At 40.7% G+C, this 22,536-nt stretch overlaps 1 protein-coding gene across 1 annotated transcript in view; it reads right to left on the bottom strand.

Moving 5' to 3' along the window:
• Positions 1 to 22,536, bottom strand: part of SHISA9 (shisa family member 9) — a 253,607-nt gene that overhangs the window by 12,962 nt on the left and 218,109 nt on the right. The window contains exon 3 of the mRNA XM_075566138.1: positions 7,948 to 8,103. Coding sequence (XP_075422253.1) covers positions 7,948 to 8,103 — 156 coding nt within the window. The remainder of the gene's footprint in view (positions 1 to 7,947; positions 8,104 to 22,536) is intronic.

The following is a 22,536-nucleotide window of genomic DNA, read 5'->3' as shown; positions in this document are numbered from 1 at the left end:
TTACTGAACTCATTATGTGTCATCTTCATCAACAGATACTGTTATTTTAGATAACCTAGTATATCATTAAAATAACGATATTTAGGTGCTTTTAATGTTTTATTCCGAAAAAGGATATTTACTTCTGGTTATTTTCAGTCAGCGAATTTAAAAATAGGTAAACATGTTGTGTACTTATTCTGTGAAACACAATAAAATAAAGTGGGTTTCTTTTCATTCAAGGATATGGGAGATAATTTTTAGAACTTGTTTCAAGTCCATCATGTATTGCTGTATAGGTCGGCGGGGGGGAAGGAGGGGGACAGGAGGAGGAGTTCCATTTTAGTAGTGTCTTTAAAAAAAAAAATATATATATATTTTTTAATAAAAGAGGGTGAGATGCCTGTGCTGAAAAAGCAGCACACCTGGGAGACATGCTAAAGTCTATGTAAAGTATATTTAAATGAGTCACATCCCACAATTTTAAAAGGTTTAGCCCACACTGCTAGAGCTGATGCTCAGGGTAGCAGCGGTTGTGGGTTCTAGTCCTGTTGGGTCTGACAACAGTCCAGTCATTAGGCGCCTTAGGTTGTCAACTCAGTATAGTTCTTATGGACCGCCGTTTCGGAAATGTGGAATGTGACTCATTTAAATACAGATGAAGTCTCCGGTTCCGTCTTGTCCCCCTCGTGGCTCCCGCGCTTGAATCCCTCCTTTCCCCACCCCCCCCCCCCCCCCCACGCCACGGTTCACTCGGCTTTTTACAACCAGTTTCGTGTGAACGCGCGCCGCGGGGAGGCAAAAATGCCCCCATGGGCTGCCAGCGGACTGCCCATGGAGCGTCCCTGGAGAGCATGTCGGAACCGGAGACATCTGTATACCTTGCATAGCAATTAGCATGTCTCCCAGGGTACCTGGGCTCCTCTTTGATTGCAGTCATCGTTACCTAATTTATTTGGAGGAACGCATGTGGAAACACCCCCACACACACATAAAATGGAGCCCCTCCCCCATCCCCTCCCCTCATCTAAGTTGGGATACTCAACAGTAGAGAGAGGATGTATGAGGAAAGTCATCCGAGGTGAAGATTCAGAAGAAAAGATTTAATCAATTCTATGGAGGATTATGCTACAACCAAGAGAGTAATATTGGGGATTGGCCATTGAGGGATGCCTTCGAATTGTTGTGGGTAGGTACAGCCCTCAATGATGCTGTAATTGAGACCTCAGGTTCTGTTCTGGTTTATTTTTCTTTGGCCATCAGGAGATGTAGACAGGATTATATTTATACATTATTTGGATTTGGGCGGTTTGACAAATAAATAAATAAATAAAAACATATGTAGCAGATGTTACCGCTCCTGTTTAACACACTGCATTGTGTTAATGCTTCCTCAATATTTAAGGCAATAAATAACGCACACAACGTAGTCTAAAGTGGTCGTTTGGACCATTATCGGACAAAAATTCCCATTGATCTCAGCAGGAGTTTTCATGCGATAATGGTCTGAATAACTGCTCCAGACTGTATTAATTTACCCACTAAATGTTAATCAGCATATTCACTAAAGCCATATCACCACTAGAGATGGGGGATTTTTGGGGACGGATTTGTTTTTCCACCTCGGATTGGCCGGTTCCTTTGGTCCATGGATTTTCACAGATCAGTCTCATAAATGCCAAGCCGCCCTTTTCTGATTTATTTTGAGAGAGAGAGACTGACTTGTTGAGGGGGTGAGGAGAGAGACATGCTGGGGGGAGAGGAGAGAGACATGCTGGGGGGGGGGAAAGGAGAGAGACATGCTGGGGGGGGGAAAGGAGAGAGACATGCTGGGGGGGAAAGGAGAGAGACATGCTGGGGGGAGAGGAGAGAGATATGCTGGGGGGGAAAGGAGAGAGACATGCTGGGGGGGAAAGGAGAGAGACATGCTGGGGGGGGAAAGGAGAGAGACATGCTGGGGGGAGAGGAGAGAGACATGCTGGGGAGGGGAAGGAGAGAGACATGCTGGGGGAGAGGAGAAAGACATGCTGGGGGGGAGGAGAGAGACATGCTGGGGGGAGAGGAGAAAGACATGCTGGGGGGGGGAAGGAGAGAGTCATGCTGGGGGGAGAGGAGAAAGACATGCTGTGGGGACAGGAGAAGACATGCTGGGGGGGAGAGGAGAAAAAGACATGCGGGGGAGAGGAGGGAAAGATATGCGGGAGGGAGAAAGAGACATGCTGGGGGGGAGGGGAGAGAGACAAGCTGGGGGAGAGGAGAGAGACAAGCTGGGGGGAGAGGAGAGAGACATGCTGGGGAAAGAAAATAAATACATGAGAGGACAGGAGAACAGAGACAGAAGAGATGAAGATAGAATGAAAAGGAAAGAGACAGACACGACATGGTGGGGCAAAGTATACTGAATGTGATTATGTCGTAACATTTGCAGGGGCTCCATTCTTCAAGTTTGTCCTGGGCCCCCAAAATTCTGTTGGCGGCCCAGTGTGTATTCTGTGATTGATTGTGTGTGTTTGGGGGGGGGGGGGGTTGATTGTGTGTGGAGGGTCAAGTGTGTGTGTGTGGGGGGGGGGAGGAGCCCTGGGGGTAATTGAGTGTGTGTGTCGGGGGAAGGGGAGGGTGTGTGTGTGGGGGGGTGGAGTGTGTGTGAGGGGGCTTGGGTGTGTGTGTGGCGGGGGGAGCCATGAGGGGGAATTGAGTGTGTGGGAGGGTGGAGTTGTGGAGGAAATTGAGTGTGTGTGTGTGAGGGGGAAGTGGGGGAATTGTGTGTGTGTGGGGAGTGGAGTGTGTGTGCGGGGGGGGGAATTGATTGAGGTGTGGGGTTGTGTGAAGGAGGGGGGGAAGAGTGAGTGAGGAAGGACAGAAAGGCATGGGGATAGAGGAAGGAAGAGTATGACAGGGAGTGAGACACGATGGGGAGAGACGGAGAAAGTAAAAGGGTGAGGATGAGAGGGGGGACCGTGAGGATGAGGGTGAGTGCTGTGAGACACTGAGAGCAAGGTGTTAGAGGGGGGGGGTGCACACAAGGCAACTGGGAATTAAATTTACTTTGTGTTTTTGTTTAGGGCGCCCTTTCAGCATTTTTGCAGGAGGACCCAAAAATGTAGTTACACCACTGAATACTGCTGTGTGCTGAACAAGAGTTTTAACTGGCAAACCCCCATCCCTCTCTCCTTCATTCTATTGGCCCCCAAACAGGGAGCGCTAGAGGTTGAATAAGCAATTGATACAAATAATAAGTCCTTCCCCATTCAAAGGCCCCAAGCAGAAGAAAATTCCTTTTCATTTCCAAAAAAAAACAACCAGGCAAATGTTTTCTTTAAGTATAATTACATTTGTTTGGGCAAGACAATTACATTGATAAGCTGTTTCCAAAACAGTTTTTTTATGCAAATCTACAGGGATTGCACTTTTCTGTACGCTTCAAAATAAAAATAATAACAAAGCACTTTTGGAACGAACACATGCTTCAACTTTCCAGTGTCGGTTTACTGTTATTTATTTCGGATTGTCACTGTTTATCTTTACTCGCACCACATTTAGCGTATGTTTTTGCAGATCTTTTCTCTGAGCGAGTTAGCAGACATCTTTTTTTGGGGGGTGGGGGGCGGGTTGCAATGCATATTCTTGAATTTCCATGTATTCTGTGCGATTTGGTTAATCAAGTTTAATAGGGAAACGAGTGTTAGGAGACTCATTAAGTTCACGGCAAGAGTAGAAGTTACAAAATGTGATGTTTGATATTTTGCATAACAAATGCTTGATTCAAGCTGATGTCATGTTATTTGAAACTATCTCTTTTCGTTCTATATTTCAAATGACGGTAAGTATTAAGCTTCCTCGACCTATCAATAAATCAATCAATCATGTGCATGTTGAATCACTCTTCCCAAGTCAGCAGGTCCCTTTCATTCTACTGGATATAGGTCCAATGTTGGTCTTTCTCCCTCCTAATAGAGGTAAATGAGAATTTTAATCCTAATAGAGGTACTGTATATTAGTATTTTATCTGGTAGTGTTAGGACCTTTGAACAGGGGTCTGCCTTGTCGTGGCTCACAGGCTTACAATGCTTTGGCCAAAGGGTTAAACTAAATGACCCCTTTTCAAGAGAATATATAAGTATTTTACTGTGTATTTTTGTCATATTGGATGTAGCATTGGGCTGCTCTGTCGCTTGTTGAATAAGACATTAAGCATAATTTCCATTGTGATTTCTTCACCAGTTAAAAGATGCATTCAAATTGCAACTCTATTAAAGTTTATTAAATAATCTGATTCTGTATCAGTAATACAATACAATAATTCTGAGGTAACTATCTCCGGAAGCAGGGGGTACACGGAGCTGAAATTAGAAAAAGACCCCCTGCTTCAATCTTATGTAAAAATAAAATAAACATTTGCACAAAACTTCACACGCTTCGATTGTCTCTACAAATCTGTTAATACAGAATCGTTTCTATAACGAATGTCAATTTTGTATTACAGAATCACAATGAAATGAATCGGGTTCTGCTCTGAAGACCCCCTGCTTCAATCCTATATATTGAAAATAAATTAAAAGGGCATACATTGTTCCTTTAAAGCAGCATTCCAGGTTGTTGTTCTTGCTTTGTTAATTCATTTATTTTAGTTATATGATTGAAGTTTCTATACAAGGAGCATGACAGCTGGGGGATAAGAGTGCAAGATGCAGATGCACCAACAAGAAACGCGCTCTGCCCATACTAACGCCGAACGAAACGAGGTTTTATAATAAAGAAAACAACTGGATGCAGACGCATGTCATGGAAAACCATATCAGCAGTATATCGCTCTCCTTAATTACGTCATCAGATTTTAATCTTCATTCTTAAACCTTGTTTCCTTCGCCGTTAGTATGGACAGAGCGCACTTCCTGTATTGTGCATCTGCAGCTTGCACTCTTCTCCCCCGGATGTCATGCTCCTTGTATACTGTAGGTCACGAGTGACTTAGACTAAGACGCAACCTACCCTGATTAGCTACAGTAACAGGTTGTTTCTAGCTGACCCACTTTGTGTATAAGTTGCCAGTGGTACATAGCAAAAAGTACCCGGGTGCTATCTCAATACGCAGTGTGGATGTAAGTAAATAAATAAATAAGTATGTTACAAACTTCTTGGGGTAAAATACCCCTTAACCTCGTGATGCCCTCCTGTGAATCTGACCCCAACAGGATCTATACAGGACCCTTGATGATATTGGAACACAGAAAAGCAGAAAGAATGGGGGAGCACAGGGTGAGGGATAATGCAGTAAAAGTGGCAGATGGTAATAGCTCCTGACAGGGTTCCGGTGGGGTATAATAAAAACAGAGCCATCGCAGATTGTTATTGAGACTGCTCGTAACTAGAGATGGGCTAATCCACCCAACCCCGTTTCCTGGATTTTCTCGTGTTTTCCCCCCCCATTAATGCGTTTCACAGTGTAAAATCTGCTAACGGATTTTGGTCAATTTGAATCTGTGAGGATTTCCTAAGAATCCGCCAACGGGCTGCTGTATCCACGGATTGGATTCTAGAAATCCGTCCATGGGTTGCGGATTCCGCGGAGTGTATTGGTAATTGTAATTAAAAATCTGCACAAAGCTAATCGCCATTTTTGAGATTGATCCACTGAAATCCGCAGGCCAAACGAACCAGCCGATCCACTGCGGATCCAAATCCACCCCCAAAATGTGCCCATCTCTACTTGTTACTCATAATCCAGCAACGGTTGCCAGCAACTTGAGAAAGGCAGGTGGGGTGGGGGGGGGGGGGGGGGGGTGAGGAGGAGGGGAGGGGGGGGTTACCTTACCAGTCTAAGGGACCAATTCTAGTAGCTCCTAAGTGTGACAAAACTCTTCTAATGAGCCCTTTCCGGTCGGATTGACATGCTTTGCTATTCTGTAAATCCTCCTCGCCTGCCCAATCTGTGTCTAAAAGGCTTATTTAGAAGCAGTTTGATTCTGGCTCTGTCAATCCGATCGGTTTGTCAAAAAAGTCTCAAACTCGCATTTGTTGTAGCTAAAACTGCCATTCTCGTAGCTCCGTTATGCAAACCGCCTCTGAAAACTGGCATTTTTTTCACACCACCTGAAGGGCGGCGAGATTGGTATTGCGAGTCCCATCCAGAGCCTGAAATATGGGTTTGGCTGAGAGAGCAAAACCCCATATCTCAGCAAAACCCACATGTCAGACGGCGGACGGAGTTAGCCCCACCTCAGGTCACTCTGGTTCTAAAGCACGTACAAGCCATGTGCTTTAGCTGTTAAACCGCGCGGTTTGCCAAGTTTTTTAGAAGCGGTTTAGAAGAAGCGGTTTGCAGTGGAGATTAGGTTTCCTTCTCACATTTCATTCCGCTACTTCTGAACAAGCCAAACCCCGCCGTTTGGCTCTGTCAACTTCGGAGCTACGAGGATAGTCCCCTTAGACTCGGCAGTACCATTGATTTAAGCTTACAGGTGATAATCTTGAATGCTATATTTCAGTGCTGAAAAGGCATTAAAGAGTCAGTGTGACAGCTCTTTTTTAACCAAATACTTTACGCAGAATATTATAGTTAGTTATAGTGAATCCATGTATTTACACATATTAATTTAACCATGCTGCATGTAAAAAAAAAAGTGACTTTTTTTTATACCATTCACTCATTTTGCATACTCTTTATGCTAGCTGAGTGCTTTTTCGACTAGGATCTTTTTCCCTTCCTTTGTATCTATATCATTATCCCAGCTGGGCCTCACCACTTAACTCTATACCCGTATACACTACTGTAGAGGGAGAGTGAGTGTACCTTTGTCTTGCTCTCCATCCACGTGCACAGACAGCTGAACAAAAGCTAACATTTATGTATGGATCTAGCGTGAAAGTTTGGGAAACACTCAATAAGGATACGTATTTGCTGAATGCTCAAGTCAAAATAGGATAAGATGTTTGATTGGAACCATTAAATTGTCCTTGGATTGTAAGAAGAGCAGCAAGTGAAGAAAAAAAAGGGTCGTCACATTTTTGCTGTAGGTTTGGGAATCAATATTTTTTATAATGTGTCACGTGAAACATAAACCAAACCCATAGAAATGTAAATTAAACCAGGAAATGTGTCTAATCGATGCCTGAAATGTTGCAGAATGTAATTCACATAATGTGGGATAACCCTTTCCGTTTTTTTCTCCCGAGAATGGTTATTCCATGTAAAAGATTATGAAAATACAATTTTCTTCTATCCCTGGTGCTACCTTTTATATTCTCACATTTACGCATGTGACTTTCAGAAACGTTTATGAATGACATAACGGAAACGGCCGTCTCACCGCGAGGGACCCATCGCCGCAGCCGTTCCGCCCGCTGGACAATCAGCCGCCGGCCGTTTCACCGATAAGGTGAGTTAATTTAAGGGGTTTTATCGGTTAGGCCAGGGGGTTAAGGATAGGTGTTTTTAGGGTACTGGGTTTTTAGGGTAGGGAATTAGGGTAAAATGTTCAGATTATTAGTTTAGGGAATTAGAGAAAGGGATTAAGGTTTTTAGGGTAATGGGTTAGGTTTTTATGGTAGGGGATTATGGTAAGGGGTCAAGGTTTGTAGTGGATTAGGGAAAGGGGTTTAGTGTTATAGGACTTAGGGTAACAATTTTTAGGGAAGACAGCGTTAGTATTATTGGTTAAGATTAGGGGTTTACCTAGGCGGCGAAATGGCCGGCGGCAAGACATTGGCGTCCAAATAGCAAAGAGAAAGAGAGAGACACTGAGAGACTGAGAGACGGAGACTCAAGTGATGTAGAGAATAATAAATTGGGCACTGTCCAAAAGATGGAAAAAATGGGTGGGCAGAGGAATGTAAGTAAAGACAAGAAAGTCTTGCTCAGCATTGGGATACAGCAGGGAACACCATTGAAAGACAATTCCTTCTTGTGAAATGATGCATGACTGATGAAGTGCTGGGACTCTAGCCTAACACAGTAGGACTGCTTCTTACCAACTGCCTTTAGAGAAGCATACTTGTTAAGTTCCTTTCCAGGAGGTTGCTGCTCATATGGATTTGAAATCTGCCCCATGGTTGGGTAAGAATGCGGATGGGCCATCTGTGGGAGGTGTGGAGACGTTGGAACCGCATTATTTATCTTTGAAGTATCTGCAGAGAAAAAGAAATTGAATAAATTAGACCAACTGGAAGCAGAGACAAAACAGGAACTTGAAATGGAGAAATTCTTTAAAAAGTGGGAACAGTTTATTGATACAATGCTGCCGCAAGATAGAGATTGTATTAGACAGATTGTATTAGACATTTGAGCACACACCCTGGAGCCTCCCCAGACACATATCGGAAGGTCACCCATAACAGTACCTGTGGAGATATAATAGAATCCAGAGAGTAACATTAAAAAGGTTATGACGATGCTAGATAAGGGGGATTATTAATATTAAAATAGGACAGGTAACTAGGGATTCTTGGTTAGATTGATAGAGCCAGAAGACTGGACCGATACCTTATAGCAGTTTATGGTTAGTTTGAGCAGACTGGAAATTAAATGTAAGAAATAATTGTATTGGTTTTAATATTATTTGTGTAAAAGTGTATAACTTTTAGTCTTCAAAGTTGGATGCTAAACATTAATATTTAAGTTTTCCTTTATGTATGTCTCTATTTTTGTACTGTTATATACGGTTTAATATAATCTGTATGCAAAACTCAATAAAAAGACCAATGAAAATAATTAAATAAAGTGATTGGAAGTTTATGCACGATAGTGCCCTGATGGGCATGGTTTCAGTTTCATTAACATCCCCCTACGACCACAGGAGAGGTAGCCAAAATGAGGTTTCTACAACGGACTAGATTTATTTACCTCTGTATTAAGATTTACATTTTAATTTACAGTATAATTGCATTTTAAGTCTAATAATACCTTAAGAATGAGTTTAATTCTTCTTTGTTATTTTTATTTCCATTGTCCCCTGTGAACCAGGGGCTTAGAAGATATACTGCATGATTATAGATCATCAACATTGTAACATCCTGTGTACCAACTCTGGTACTGTACTTGTACCACAATTTAGGAAACATACTGGACACCTAACAAGCTCCTATTAAACCCCCAAAATACCCACAACATATATATAAGCATATGAGTGTCAGAGGAGTGCTACTGAGCATGTAGCATATTTAGGCACTGTACCGTGTATGAGTCTCACTAGATGTGCTAAAAACTGAGCTTTGTCTGTGTTTTATGTTATGTCTCTGGTTTTACCACAATTTAGGAAGCCAGGTTCTATAATGTGTTACTGGGGAAAACGTGATATTGGGATAGGCATGGTGAAAACACTGCCTAGTACATCTACAGTATGCATGTACTGTACAGTATGTGTCTTCCCTGTATGCCTCCAGTGCATAGTAACATATGCTTAGTGTATCTAAGCCACTTGCTTCTCTAACAATTTTCAATTTTCTAAATAACTCTGACTTTGCAACGGTTCACCCACTGCTAGATAAAAGTTTAATTAAACTTTATGCCTTGTTTTGTAAACTTTTCATATGCTCTTTGTATTCTGTCTTCCAATTTATGTTGATATCGTCAGTGTTTCAGTCAAAATGATGTTTTCCAAGGTAATTAGTGACTAAACTTGTGTTTGTCCAATTTAACTCGCTGCTATATCTCATTCACAATAAAGTCCTGATGACAGCAGAGGCCATTAAGTGGATAGCTTTATTGAAGCTCACATCAGAAAGATTACTGGCACAAAAGTGATTACAAGAGGAGGACAAATAGAGATATATTACAGTTGTGAGATGAGAAGTTTAGAGGATTCCTTTGCTTTGAATTGCCAATTATATTGCACCTTATGGCTTTGGAGAAAAAAACGAGGAAAAGCTAATAATAGAAGAAGATAATATATAATTGCATGTAAAAAGCACATGGTTTTAAATGAGTTGCCTTGGGACATTTATGCAGGCTATTTCAATGAATTAATATAATTTCTATGGTTAAAAAAAAAAAAAGATTTGGGAATCGAAGTTACCCACCAGTGGCTGAAATAGAAAACGTGAAAGCACAAAACAAATTGAAATCTTAGCGATGCCATTTTAATACAAATGTCAATTGAAATCTTTTTAAAAAAATGTTTAAAAAAATAAATGACAATGTACAATAAATCCAAGGGAAAGGTTCTCAAATGATGGATTTTGGACAACCAGCATCCCCGACGCGTTTAGTGGTGACCAACAAAGCTCGTGGAAGGCAGCCCAGCCCGTACCTGCAGCTAAGGGCTCTTCTAAATGTACCAACATACCGTATCCTTCCGTTTCGCTTCTTAGTATCAATGTCCAGTTTTTAAACTTCAATTCTCTGAGTTGTTCCCATAGCAGTTTGAACTTGCGATTTATTTTTGTTAAAAACAGAGGGTTAGATCTTTGGAAGTCTGTTACATATTTAATGATACGTTAACTTCAGTAAACGCATCGTTAAGTGCTAACGGGGATCTTCAAAGTTAAGTGCGGTTCTCAGCCGCCACGAGCTGTTGCGTTAATATAACGGATATTAGTGCTAATGATATGTTGTCTGTAACAACGCATACCCTCGGAGTTCTGTTACAGTTAACGCACGGATTTAACGCTATGTTAGACATGTCATAGGACAAGATGGCCGTTACTCACATCCAGACCCTGAGATAGGTCTTTTGCAGGGTCTGGATAAGTGTAAGACCACAGATAGGTATGATTTAACTATCATATTGTTATTTTCACCTCCTGTCTCTCTTTTTTGTTTACTTTAATTAATCAAATATTCGGGGACGTGATAGGTGTAACGCCACATTTGGATAAGATAGGGTTAACAGCATGCTATTTCAAGCTATTGCAAGACAGTGCTAACCCCATGTCGTTAAGTGTATGCTAATGAGATAACTAACGACGTTGACAATTGTTTTTGCATGTTTTTAGCTTTGAGGATACACGTTAAACCCAGGAAAACTAATGGGTGTTACCTATTTAGGTAATGTCACGTTAGTAGGCCAGATTTAACGGACCTCTGAGGATCTACCCCTTGGGAGATTACTGGACGATATGGCCACCTATCGCTAGAAAAGTCCATTCTAGCACTTTATCGAATAGGCCCTACTGACTGCGTAAATTGCCATCATTAAGTAAGAAAAAATATATTGATTTAGGGAGGGGCTGCTCCTTTAATTTGTCCTGGGCCCCAAGATTTCTGTGGGTGTCCTGCTTGCAGCCTAACAGCCCCTACATTCTAGCTATGTGTCAAGGTGTAGATATAAGCAGCTTAATACCCAGACCCTTATGTTTTCACACCAGCAAGAGTCTTTATTCATCTTCTATAATAAAACATTAGGCGCTCACAACACACCAAAGCAAATCTCGGCAGAACAGGCTGCTAATGAGGCAAAAAATAAGATTTTAGAACAACCCCTCATTTTCTATCAGCAGCATTATCCACTACAGTAAATTGACTATGTAGGAGTCACATTTGCATCAGCAGGGTCACTAATTATTTGATATGTGGTATGTCGGAAATCACACCCTTACATATTTACAAATTCACACCAGATTAAACAAAAGATGCAGCCTGACTTACAAAATTCAAGGTGTTAGCTGCTGTTTACAAACGCGGCACAGCATGTGCGGCAGAGAGAAAAGAATGTATGCCTGCTAGAAGCCTCTGCTGCAAATCGGCATCCATCGTACTTTCAGGGTCTCGTTTGTCTTCCGCCTTCCACTTTTGTATCTAAAGCCCTCTCCTGCTTAAAACCTCTCACTCACTGCCCCACACCTCGGGAACGCCCTTCCCCTTTCTTAAATCACACCTCTTTAACGAAGCATATGGGTAGCTCCGCTGTCTGATACTATACACCTCTGATACTGGCCCCTGGCAGACGCACTTACCAGAAAATCCTCCTGCTGTCTCTGTAAATTCTCCCTAATTACCACTTAGATTGTAAGCTCTTCGGGGCAGGGACCCCCTTTCCTATTGTTACTTTCATGTCTGAAACGCTTATCCCATTGTAGAAAAAATACAAAGTTCATTTAAGGAAAAACTCTATTGAAGGCAACAAGTTTGTTTATTTTGATTAATCTAATGCTGTTTGAGGCGCTCGTGATGTTAAGGTGTAGCAGGAGACTAATTGTTCTTAGAAGTGCCTACATCCGGAGTATGCAACTCCAGTCTTCAAGGGCCAACAACAGGTCAGGTTTTCCAGATATCCCTGCTTCAGCACAGGTGGCTCAATCAGAGGCTCAGTCAAGGACTGAGCCACCAATTGAGCCGTCTGTGTTGAAGCAGGGATATCCGGAAAACCTGACCTGTTGGTGGCCCTTGAGGACTGAAGTTACCGACCCCTGGCCTACATCCTTCCGTTCCATTATAACATGACAGTAGATTTGTCTATGTCGTTCTGTGTGGGCAAGTTTATACTAGGATCGCTCTAGTATTTATATACATACTGTACAGCAGTTTTTCAGCACAGAGATGTTGCTAAATGACACCAAATGTCTGGGAAAAGGGGAAAATGTTGTGATAAAAAAGCAATTCTTTATTGTAAAGCAGTTTTAATACTTTAACTATTGATAAGGAATGATTTCATGTGGCAGCAAATATCGCACACTTTTTGTTTTCGTTAGAAAAGGTTGCCTAGTGCAACAGACTTAAATGTCAAAATACTATCATGGGAGTGTATTTTTAAGGAAACGATGGAAATCCTATACGTTTTTATGCAGTATTAGACAATAAGAAATCTATTTACCAAAGTCTTCCCACATGCAAAATTGGGGCACAACTAGTACAAAATCACACCATGTTCAGAGGAAATACCCCATTCTTTTTAATAGGATTCTTTTCAATCAATATTGTTTTTGGTCAGGGCTTCAATTTTACAATATGCTGTACTGCATTTAATGAGCCTTACATCCTAATTCTCTTGAAAATTCTCATTTAGAACATTCGTGAAATATTTTTCATAAATGACACTTTTGTTCTATCGTAGAAAGATTATTTATTAGAATAGGAAACGTCACAACTAACTTTATAAAGTAAACGGATTGTACCCTGTACCCCAAAACGCTACCAAATTAAATATGAAAAATGAGATACATTTCACACCAGTATCACTAGAACTGTTTTGTTTTTTTTCTGTTTTGTTTTTTTAAAGCGGATTGAATATTTTAAGACTTCCTTTTGTGTATTTTGATGGATACTGGGCAGAGTTGAAGGGACTCATTTTTAGGGACCAAGATAGGATTTTTTTTGTACAGATGTATACATTTAGAGATGTCTTCTTCAGGGTCCTGCACGGACACAGATACATACTTTGACAATAACTATATCTACTTGCAGAGATCCTTCCTTTTTTCCTTTTTTTTCTTCCTTCATACAATATTATCCAAGAAACAAAGAAGTCCAGAGCAACATCCAATGTGATAAAAATACACAGTGAAATACGTATATATTTCTTGAAAAAAGGGTAATTTAGTTAAGCCTTTGGTCAACGCGTATAAGCCTGCGAGCCACTTTCAAGGCATGACCATAATATCGCAGGTCCTAACACTAACTGATTAAAATCCTTATTTACCTCTATAATTAGAGCAAGGGTGGTCCTGGCCACGGCCGGTAGCACTCCTTTTGACATATATATATATATATATTGTGGTAATTTGGGGCGGGGGGTTCTGAGAGCTTCCTGGGTATCTGTGTGTTTACAATATTATCCAACTAGAAATGCCAATATTATTGGTGGTGACCCCAGCTTGCAGACTTCTCCAGCATATTGGAAGATCACAATTCTCATAGGTTGATACTAAGGACATAAAACAATAATATCTATCTGAAGTTTTACTTAATAGAACATGTTACTGAGTTCTAAAGGTGGTCTGCACAGACATATGGGTATGTCAACATGATTTATTAAAGACTGTCCATTAAAGTTTTCAAACTGTAACACAGCTATTGTAAAATGCATTGTACATTAATCTTTATTATACTTTCGTTAGAAGCTGTTTACGCTAGTAATTGACATGACATTTTAATGTAGAACTGACTGTTTCCTTAATTAAATAAATCTTTTGAGTTTTAATTTGCTAAATGTATATAAGCACACCATGAAACATGTGGAGAGATTCCTGTGCACATACTTTAGATACCTGGGATAAATGCTAATAAGAGCCATAGGACTATAGTAAAATAGGTGTGAAATTGTGTTCTCTCTCGCTCTCTGTCATTAAATTGTATTACTGTATATAAGCCAACAGATAAAGGATTTAACTGTGTTAATGGAACTGGTAGACTGATACTGTACTATATATTTGGAGAGGGTAGGAGACAGGTCAGAGGTTGGTCTCTCTCTCTGATCACCTATGTAGTTGCTCAGGCAACAGAACACAGGAGGTTAAGTGCTACTAGTTGACTGATATTAATTATTATATATAAATGTGTATCTTTTTTTTTTATATAATACCCACAGTATATTAAGTGATATATATATATATATATATATATATATATATATATATATATATATATATATATATATATATATATATATATATATCTATATATAGATATATATATATATTGGTCTGAGGAGTCCAGCAGGGAGATGGTTAATTGCAGCTACAGACAATTAGCTAGTCTCCACTAGCTCATCAGATAGGTAGAAAAGTGTCCTGCTTGAACTGCAGGGGATCTCTCTAGCAGATTGAAGGTGTTTGCTTTCAGAGAGGGATCCCGGCTCCTCTATTTCAGAACACAGCAGCCACTGGAACCCGCCAGAGGATGTATCCTATGGACACAAACCCAGACCGAGGGAAAGAGCCCCTGATAGCAGGTACCTTTTTTCAACTTTGGGGTCAAAGGTTGGTAAGAGGCCTATCCTCCCAGCCCTGCAGTTAGGGACTGGTGACTGAGTTAGCCCTTACAAAGGAAAATGCTGCCTTAAAGCTGTATTGTTTGAAGATATGGGCTAAATAAAAGCCACGGTTTATTTTCCCCAATATATACTCTATCTCCCTGATCATACCTCTGCACTCGTCTCCTACACATTCAATACTGTATATAGGTATCTCTCATTGAGGTGACACAGGAGTTTCCTCTTATAAGAAGCTGCGACACCAGCACCAGGAGACATTTTTAACTCCCTGTTAAGACTTAATACTATTCATTATTGGACATTTTCAATATGCACTCCACTGTCGCAAAATCCGTTCATACCAATACATACATGTATATATTTATATACACACTGGAAGAGAGAGTATAAATAGGTCATACTGCCTACCTATTAAAATAATGAGCCTCTGCAGTCCAACCTTCTCCTGCGGAGATCCGAGTCAAGCGAGAGACGAAAACTAGGTTTCAGCTAATTTGGGGTTTTGGCCCAGAACATGGTTCCAAGCTGCGAGCTAAATTATGCTCAGATCGTTAAAGTTCAGATTTCAGCAATCTGGACTCACTCATCTCAAACATGGGTATGATTAATATGGGCCCTGTACATTTGTCTCAATAGAATTATCACTAGAGTTTAGAGGGTTTGGGCCATGCCTACAAACTGGAAGGATACAGAAGCTTGTATACATAGCTGGGAGGTGGTGTTAATGGAATAGATGTTGTGAATAATGATGGTCAGAAACTATTAATCCAACATCATACAAAGACTAATGATCAAGAAAGAAAAATCTCTCTCCCTCCCTCTCCCTCCCTCTCCCTCCCTCTCCCTCCCTCTCCCTCCCTCTCCCTCCCTCTCCCTCCCTCTACCTCCCTCTCCTTCTCCCTCCCTCTCCCTCCTTCTCCCTCCCTCTCCCTCTCTCTCCCTCTTTCTCCCTCTCTCTCCCTCTCTCTCCCTCTGTCTCCCTCTCTCTCCCTCCCATCCATAAAGTGGTCTTGATAGACATCAGTGGATGTCTGGGAAGCTGGAAGTACTGGGGAGTAGAAAACGTTGGTTACTTTTGACCAATGATGTCTGATTTTCCACTGTATTTCAAATGCAAAACTGTCAGTGCTCATGTACCCACATTGGAAAGATTCGGATTTCTGGGCTAAAATGTTACATTGTAATGGAAGTTTTGATTCTAAAGAATGAGTATCCAATTGAAATTTGACGTTGCAGATGGCAAAAATGATTCCAATGTGTGAGACTCCTTTGTTCATAGGACTTGATAGGTCAGTGTCTACCTATTGTAGAAGTGTATTTTGTAAGTGCTATTATAGAAATCCTGGAGTCATCCCTGATGGACAAAATAGTTTCCAACCATGGAGATATGTACCTTCTAATAGACAATACAGTAATATAGTATTAATTCTTCACCAACACTTTATTTACATGTATATATCGAAGGTTCTTAAACATTTAACACAAATTATGAAATTCTGTTTTTAGTGTGGACTCAGTACTTAAATAAAAGACCTGGAACCCCTTTAAATAGATCTTCACAGCTTTAATTGTACAGTACAGTATGCAGTCCATTAAACCTCACATGCCTCTTCTTCAGATGAACTGCAGCCCTAGACGCTGCTCAGAATAATTTCCCCTTCTAAATGGAATTCATTTCCAACTCAAATTCATGATGGACTTTATTGCGTGACTATAAATTAGTTGGGTGTATGTAGATGGAGGTACAGTATTAGCAATCACATCGTGGTTTCATCATAAAGTGGTAATTTATTTGTAGTTTATATCAATGTTTCGATACCAGTATGGACCTTTGCCAAGTTATCCCCTAGCCCAGAAGCCCGGTGCAAAAATGTTTAACATCCACTGCTCCAGAGATTCCCTAACTTGGTTTGTACCCATGGCAGTAACCCCTGTGGATAATGTGAGTGCTTCTTCTTTTGATTGGACTACATACAGTTGAGCGGACAGTTTTTTGCGTTAGCAGGTATTGTAATGCACTTTAGTAAATAACCACATAGCCCGTTCTAAAACATAAAGAAAAACACTTCTATAAAGAAATGTAAAAACTGTGACATTCATTCATTTTTTTGGCCCACAAGTTAGACATTTGATATGGAAAGGCAATTTATAAAAGTTTTATTTCAGTTTTGCTCCAAAGACTAAAGTAACATTTTGATTAATTCTTTTTAAAAGTGCTGAACCTCTGGAGAGATGTGGAAGTTGGAAAGTACAGAGGATTGAAACATTCTTAAAGTAAAGCCTCTGGCTTCAGAGATTGTTTTGTTTTGCTTTTCTGACTAATAATTTATTAAGCTTCGACATAGATGCCAATATTTCTACATCACATGCAAGAAACAATTGAGACTCTAAAGAAATGCATTTCAGCCCTCACGTAGGCAAGAGTAGACTTAAAACTGATAGCAGTGAAGTTTCATTGTAACGTTGTCAATAAACCGAGAATATAAAATACAAATTTGAATACAACTTCTCTATTCATGATCATAATAACACACTTGGAGAGGTGTGGACCAGTCACTTTTCGGTAAGTGGCTGAGTGTTAGTATTCGAGGCAGATATACAGTGTGTGGTAGTTACTAGGGACCAATGGAACAAACTGAAATGCTGTTTGATCCACTTATTAGGTGGCCCAACTTGTTCAGTGGGAACTTTTCTATGGCTGAGTGGGTGTAAAACCCAGGCTGCTTTTAGCCATTGCTCATACTTGTGTTACTCATTTTCTCCACTTGTTTGTCCAATAATTTAAAAAAGCAACCCCAGCTTTATTTTTAGCTCTGGGGGTTCCCGAGCTCCAGAGGTACTTCCAGGTTTATGTGTTGGTGTTATCTCTCCCACCTGGATGATTAAAAATGGCCTCCAAACTGCATGCCAATAGGAAGCTGCACTTGCGCCATCTTTGAAAATCCAGGAAGTGCAGAGCCCATAAAATTGTAGGTATCTCTGGAACAGGTGTTTCCCAGAGCCAAAAAAAAAAAGAGAAGTTAAGCTGAGGGGGACCATCCAGTTTTAATGATGTGAATAGCACTGGCACTCTAAAATGTTATGATTTATGTTATTATTAAAAAAAATCTGATAACATAACTATTTATTTTCTGATAGCCTGATCATGTCTGATCATTGTGGCAAACACCTATTGCTCACTTCCCTCAAAAATCCATTATGAAAGCAAAAAGAAGCTTTGTCAGATATTGATGATTTTGACATATTACAATATTCGCTGTAGCTGTATACATGACAGACTAATGCGACCCTATTTTCTACAACAAGCCTTTTGACCTTTTGTTTTCTCAACCAACAAGTGTTCCGTGGGAGATAATCTGACTGCCTTGCACTTTGTTACAGCAAAACAATTTAGCAGCTGACAATCATTTCTTGCTTAAAAACAATTTTTTATCCGTTTTTTTAATCAAAAGTAGCAAAAAGTAGAATTGTGACATAATTCTTAATATACACAAGATAAAATAATTACAAAATGTTTATGGGGTATTCATTGTTTGTCAGGTGCCTTAAAAAAATGCCATTCAATATTTCCATCTTTATATACATTAATATTAAAAATAGCGCTTTAGTAGTGTAGATTGTAAGATAGTTTCCTCCTTCTCTTCCTCTTTCAGGCTATGGAAGGAAATCGCACTTTCCGGTCATTTCGCTTCTAAAGCAAGTACAAAATCGTCACTTTTTATAGATGCGGTTTAGAAAATTCGATTTGCAATAGAGAATACCAATCTTTCACACATTTCACACCGTGAGTTCTGAAGATGCCAAAACGTGCGATTTGGCAATGACAAATACAAAGCTACTAGAATAAACCCCTTAATCTTTTAATCCATTGTGGCGACATTGCTTGAGAATTCTCATATTGCAGTAGACATTTACAGTAAATGTGTGGGGGTGGAAACTATTGTTGCCTGAACAGCAATAACTTCAGTTGCATCCAGGAGTCAGTCTCCCATCATTCGTTTCACTCAGCCATGGGTGGGTTCACTAAGGTCTCATTCAATTTAATGGCCAACAATGATCAACTTCAACAGCTACTGAATTTTGGTGACTCTACCCCTTACCAAAGAAGCCACATTAAAGTCCTATTAAAGAAGTCAACAGAAGAACAGAGGAGATTTTTTGTGCATACATGCTCCTTCCTGATTTACTCATTTGATTGTTACATTTAAACAATTGAAGACACTGACACCCCCATGTTTTAAACCTTCACATCTGAACTGCTTGCCCCCAACCAGCCTTTTAAATTGATAATATCGCCTAGACCTGAAGTGTGTGAATGGGAGTGACATGTTTAAGTGGTTAAATCTATGTGGTTCATTAAGAAAGAGAGAAAAGGCAGTTCTCATGGTTGTGTATCTTTGAGTGCACAGAGCTAAGAACTACCTACAAATGTACACAATGAACCACAAAGAAGTTACAGCACTCCAATAACGCATTTTATGTCATCTGCTGTCTTTCGTCAGACCCTTTTCTTTGCCCTAGATAGCCTAAACAGTACTGTAGCTATTAAATGCCGGACAGGTTGTGGTTCATTAATTAAATGCCTGGATAAACAGGTAGGTCTTGAGTAGAGAGGGGCGAATATATTTGGCCGATTTGGATCCACAGCAGATCGGCCGGTTCCTTTGGTCTGCGGATTTCCACAGATCAATCTCAAAAAGAACGATTTGCATCATGGCAAGAATGGGCCTGGTTAGTTAGCAACCTGGCGAAAGCATTCTTTTCCAGAAGACCCAGGTAGAGTGCATTGCAGTAGTCCAGGCGTGAGTACACAAAGACATGGATAAGCATCGTAAAATCCTCTAGGTGGATCAAGTGCTTAATGCTGGCTATGTTCTTTAGGTTGAAGACTGAAGATTTGATCATGACTGACACCTGATGTATAAGAGTCAATTCACAGTCAAGGACAACACCAAGATTCTGAACACGGACAGCGTTTAGCAACTGGGAACCCCCCAAGCTTAAGGCCAGTGTGTTGACCTAGTTGCAATCTTGTCTTCCGATGGTGAACATCCATCATGAGCACTTCTGTTGTATCAGGATTCAACCTCAACCAACTGGAACTTATCACTTTAGGTGCTCAGATAAACATCTATTGAAGATTGATAATGGGTCCTTAGTTCCTGGTGCAAAGGACAAGTAGAGTTGTATGTCATCTACATAGCAGTGATAACCCAGGCCATGCTGTCTGATTATGTCTCCTAGTTGCAGCATGATTCTATGAACAAAATAGGAGATAGGATAGAACCCTGTGGAACTCCATATTTCAGGGGCATTGGTGCAGAGGAGTATGCTCCTGAAGATACTTTCTGTGACGTGCCATTGAGAAAAGATCCGAACCAGCTGAGAACTGTGCCACCCAGTCCACAGAAATCCTTCAGGCGCTCCATTAAGATCCCATGGTCCATGGTATCAAATGCTGCAGAGAGATCAAGGAGTACTAAGATCGAACAGTCAACTTTGTTTCTCGCCATCAGGAGACCATTTAGCACAGAATCAGAGCAGTTTCAGTACTATGCCGTCTTCTGAATCCTGACTGGAATGGGCCATAAATATAATTGCTTGACAGATGGGTTTCCAGTTGGGTTTCCGCCACTTTCCAACCATGCAAGATGCTTGTCTGCTGTAAAATTTTATCTTTCTATTTAATGTTCGTTTTTAGATATGGAAAAGCTGAGACAAAATAAAAAGCTTCCACAGGCAAGCCCCCACCAACCTCTCATTTTCCCGTGTTTTCATTGGCTCTCTGATAAGGACAGGTTGGGATAAGGGTACAGAAAGCGCTTGCTTTTCTCAAAACCATAACCAGGACTCGCCCTGTTTTTTTTTTTTTTTCTCTTTCAGAGAAACAAATTGAGTACAAATCTTGGTAAAATCTACTTCTCCTGATTTAATTTAATACTTAAAAAAAAAAGTCATTCTTGCATGATTGAAGGTTTATTCCATGTACATCCACAGGATGGTGAAATGTCAAGTGTATTGTAATGCCATCTTTGGCAGATTTATCCCTATTGGGCAGCTTTATGATTATGATAACTGCAAAGTGAAACATTAATATGACACAAGACTGCTTAATACAGCGGTATCATTTTTTAATTGCCCGGTAAATTAACTATTAGAAATAAAATAACATCAGGAAAGGATGGCAATGCTATGCCAACTTACATCTAGAGATGGGCCAACTTCTGGGGCGGATTTGGATGCGCCGCGAAACAGATGTATGGAAAGCTCGGGAAAATCTGCGAAACGGATTTGAACAGTTTCGCCCGTCTCTACTTACACCACTAAGCATTTCCTTCATAACTTGGAAGAAAAGGTCAAGCTCTAAAATGGAAAAAGAGTAATGGAATAGAACAGGGGCGCTCGACTGCAGTCCTCAAGCCCCCACAGCAGGTCAGGTTTTCAGGAAATCCCAGCTGAAGCAGGATCTGGTTGAGCCAGCTGTGCTGAAGCAGGGACTGGTTGAGCAACCTGTTCTGAAGCAGGGATGGATATAGCCACCTGTGCTGAAGCAGGGATATCCTGAAAACATGACCTGTTGGGCTTGAGGAAGTGTGAAGAGTGAAGATGTGCATTTTTTTTAATGGGATATGTTAATTAGGTCAATTGTGTGTAAAACAAATATTTTGGATGGAAAAGTATCATCCGAAATTGTTTATGGCAGGTCCAAGTTCCATCCGCAAGGTCAATTATCAGGAGCTTTTCTCTAAATATCGCATAATTTTCTCTATCGAATTCTGACCAGAGCCACTTCTTGATATAAGTGTTGCCCTATAAACCTGGCCAGTGGGTGGTCTTGGATGGTCAAGCTTGGACAATAGATTATGGCGTTCACAAATAAAATAGAATATGCTACAGGACCTGCTGTACTTCTGGATTGGTCTACAACTCCATAAATGAATAAAATGCAGTCTATTTTAGGGAATTTGAGAATATAAATAACCTGGGCAGACCCTCCTCCCCTTCCTTTATAAACACACGCTTCCTTGCGAAAACAAGGTCACTGATGGTCAAATCTGGCAACAACCAGATAACCTTGCCAGGCTTGCCCGACAGTGATGTTGAGCCCACGGCATTGCCACAGCTTGTGGCTCCCATGGTTGCCATACATCTAGCAGAATTATTATTGATATTGGGGAACACTCCGCAAACGAAATAGCCCTGCATGGCGTGAGTCACGGTATATCAACCTTTACAAATCCATTCCTCAAATATTAGGGTCGCCGCCTGTCAAACCAACTCCGCCGAGCTGTAGCCAAGCTCATGGACTTCAACAAATTGCATGAACTATTCTTTTCTACTTCAAATTTCCACTATTTGGGTTTTAACATTATTTATATTCATATATATGTATTTTTTATTTAATGCAACACTAACAAAAATGTTTGCGGGTAACTGCTTCACTGGAAGGCCACAGGTAAAAGGCATCCCCCCGCCCCCATGTGTCCATGCCCTTATAAGGTCTTGACTGAGGACACTCCCCCAATAGAGCTTAATCCTTAGCCTCCCTTTTGAACTGGTGAAGGGAATTGGCTGTCTGGTCTCACTGAAGCTTCACTATAATTGATCACCATATTATTTATTTATAACATGTTTTCCAGGAAGTAATACATTGAGAGTTGCCTCTTGTTTTCAAGTATGTCCCGGGCACAGA

The sequence above is a fragment of the Ascaphus truei genome, chromosome 11 (assembly GCF_040206685.1).
Source record: "Ascaphus truei isolate aAscTru1 chromosome 11, aAscTru1.hap1, whole genome shotgun sequence".
In the NCBI taxonomy this organism is placed as follows: Eukaryota; Metazoa; Chordata; class Amphibia; order Anura; family Ascaphidae; genus Ascaphus; species Ascaphus truei.
Note: the sequence above shows the minus strand (reverse complement) of the source record. Positions and strands in the feature narration are given on the sequence as shown.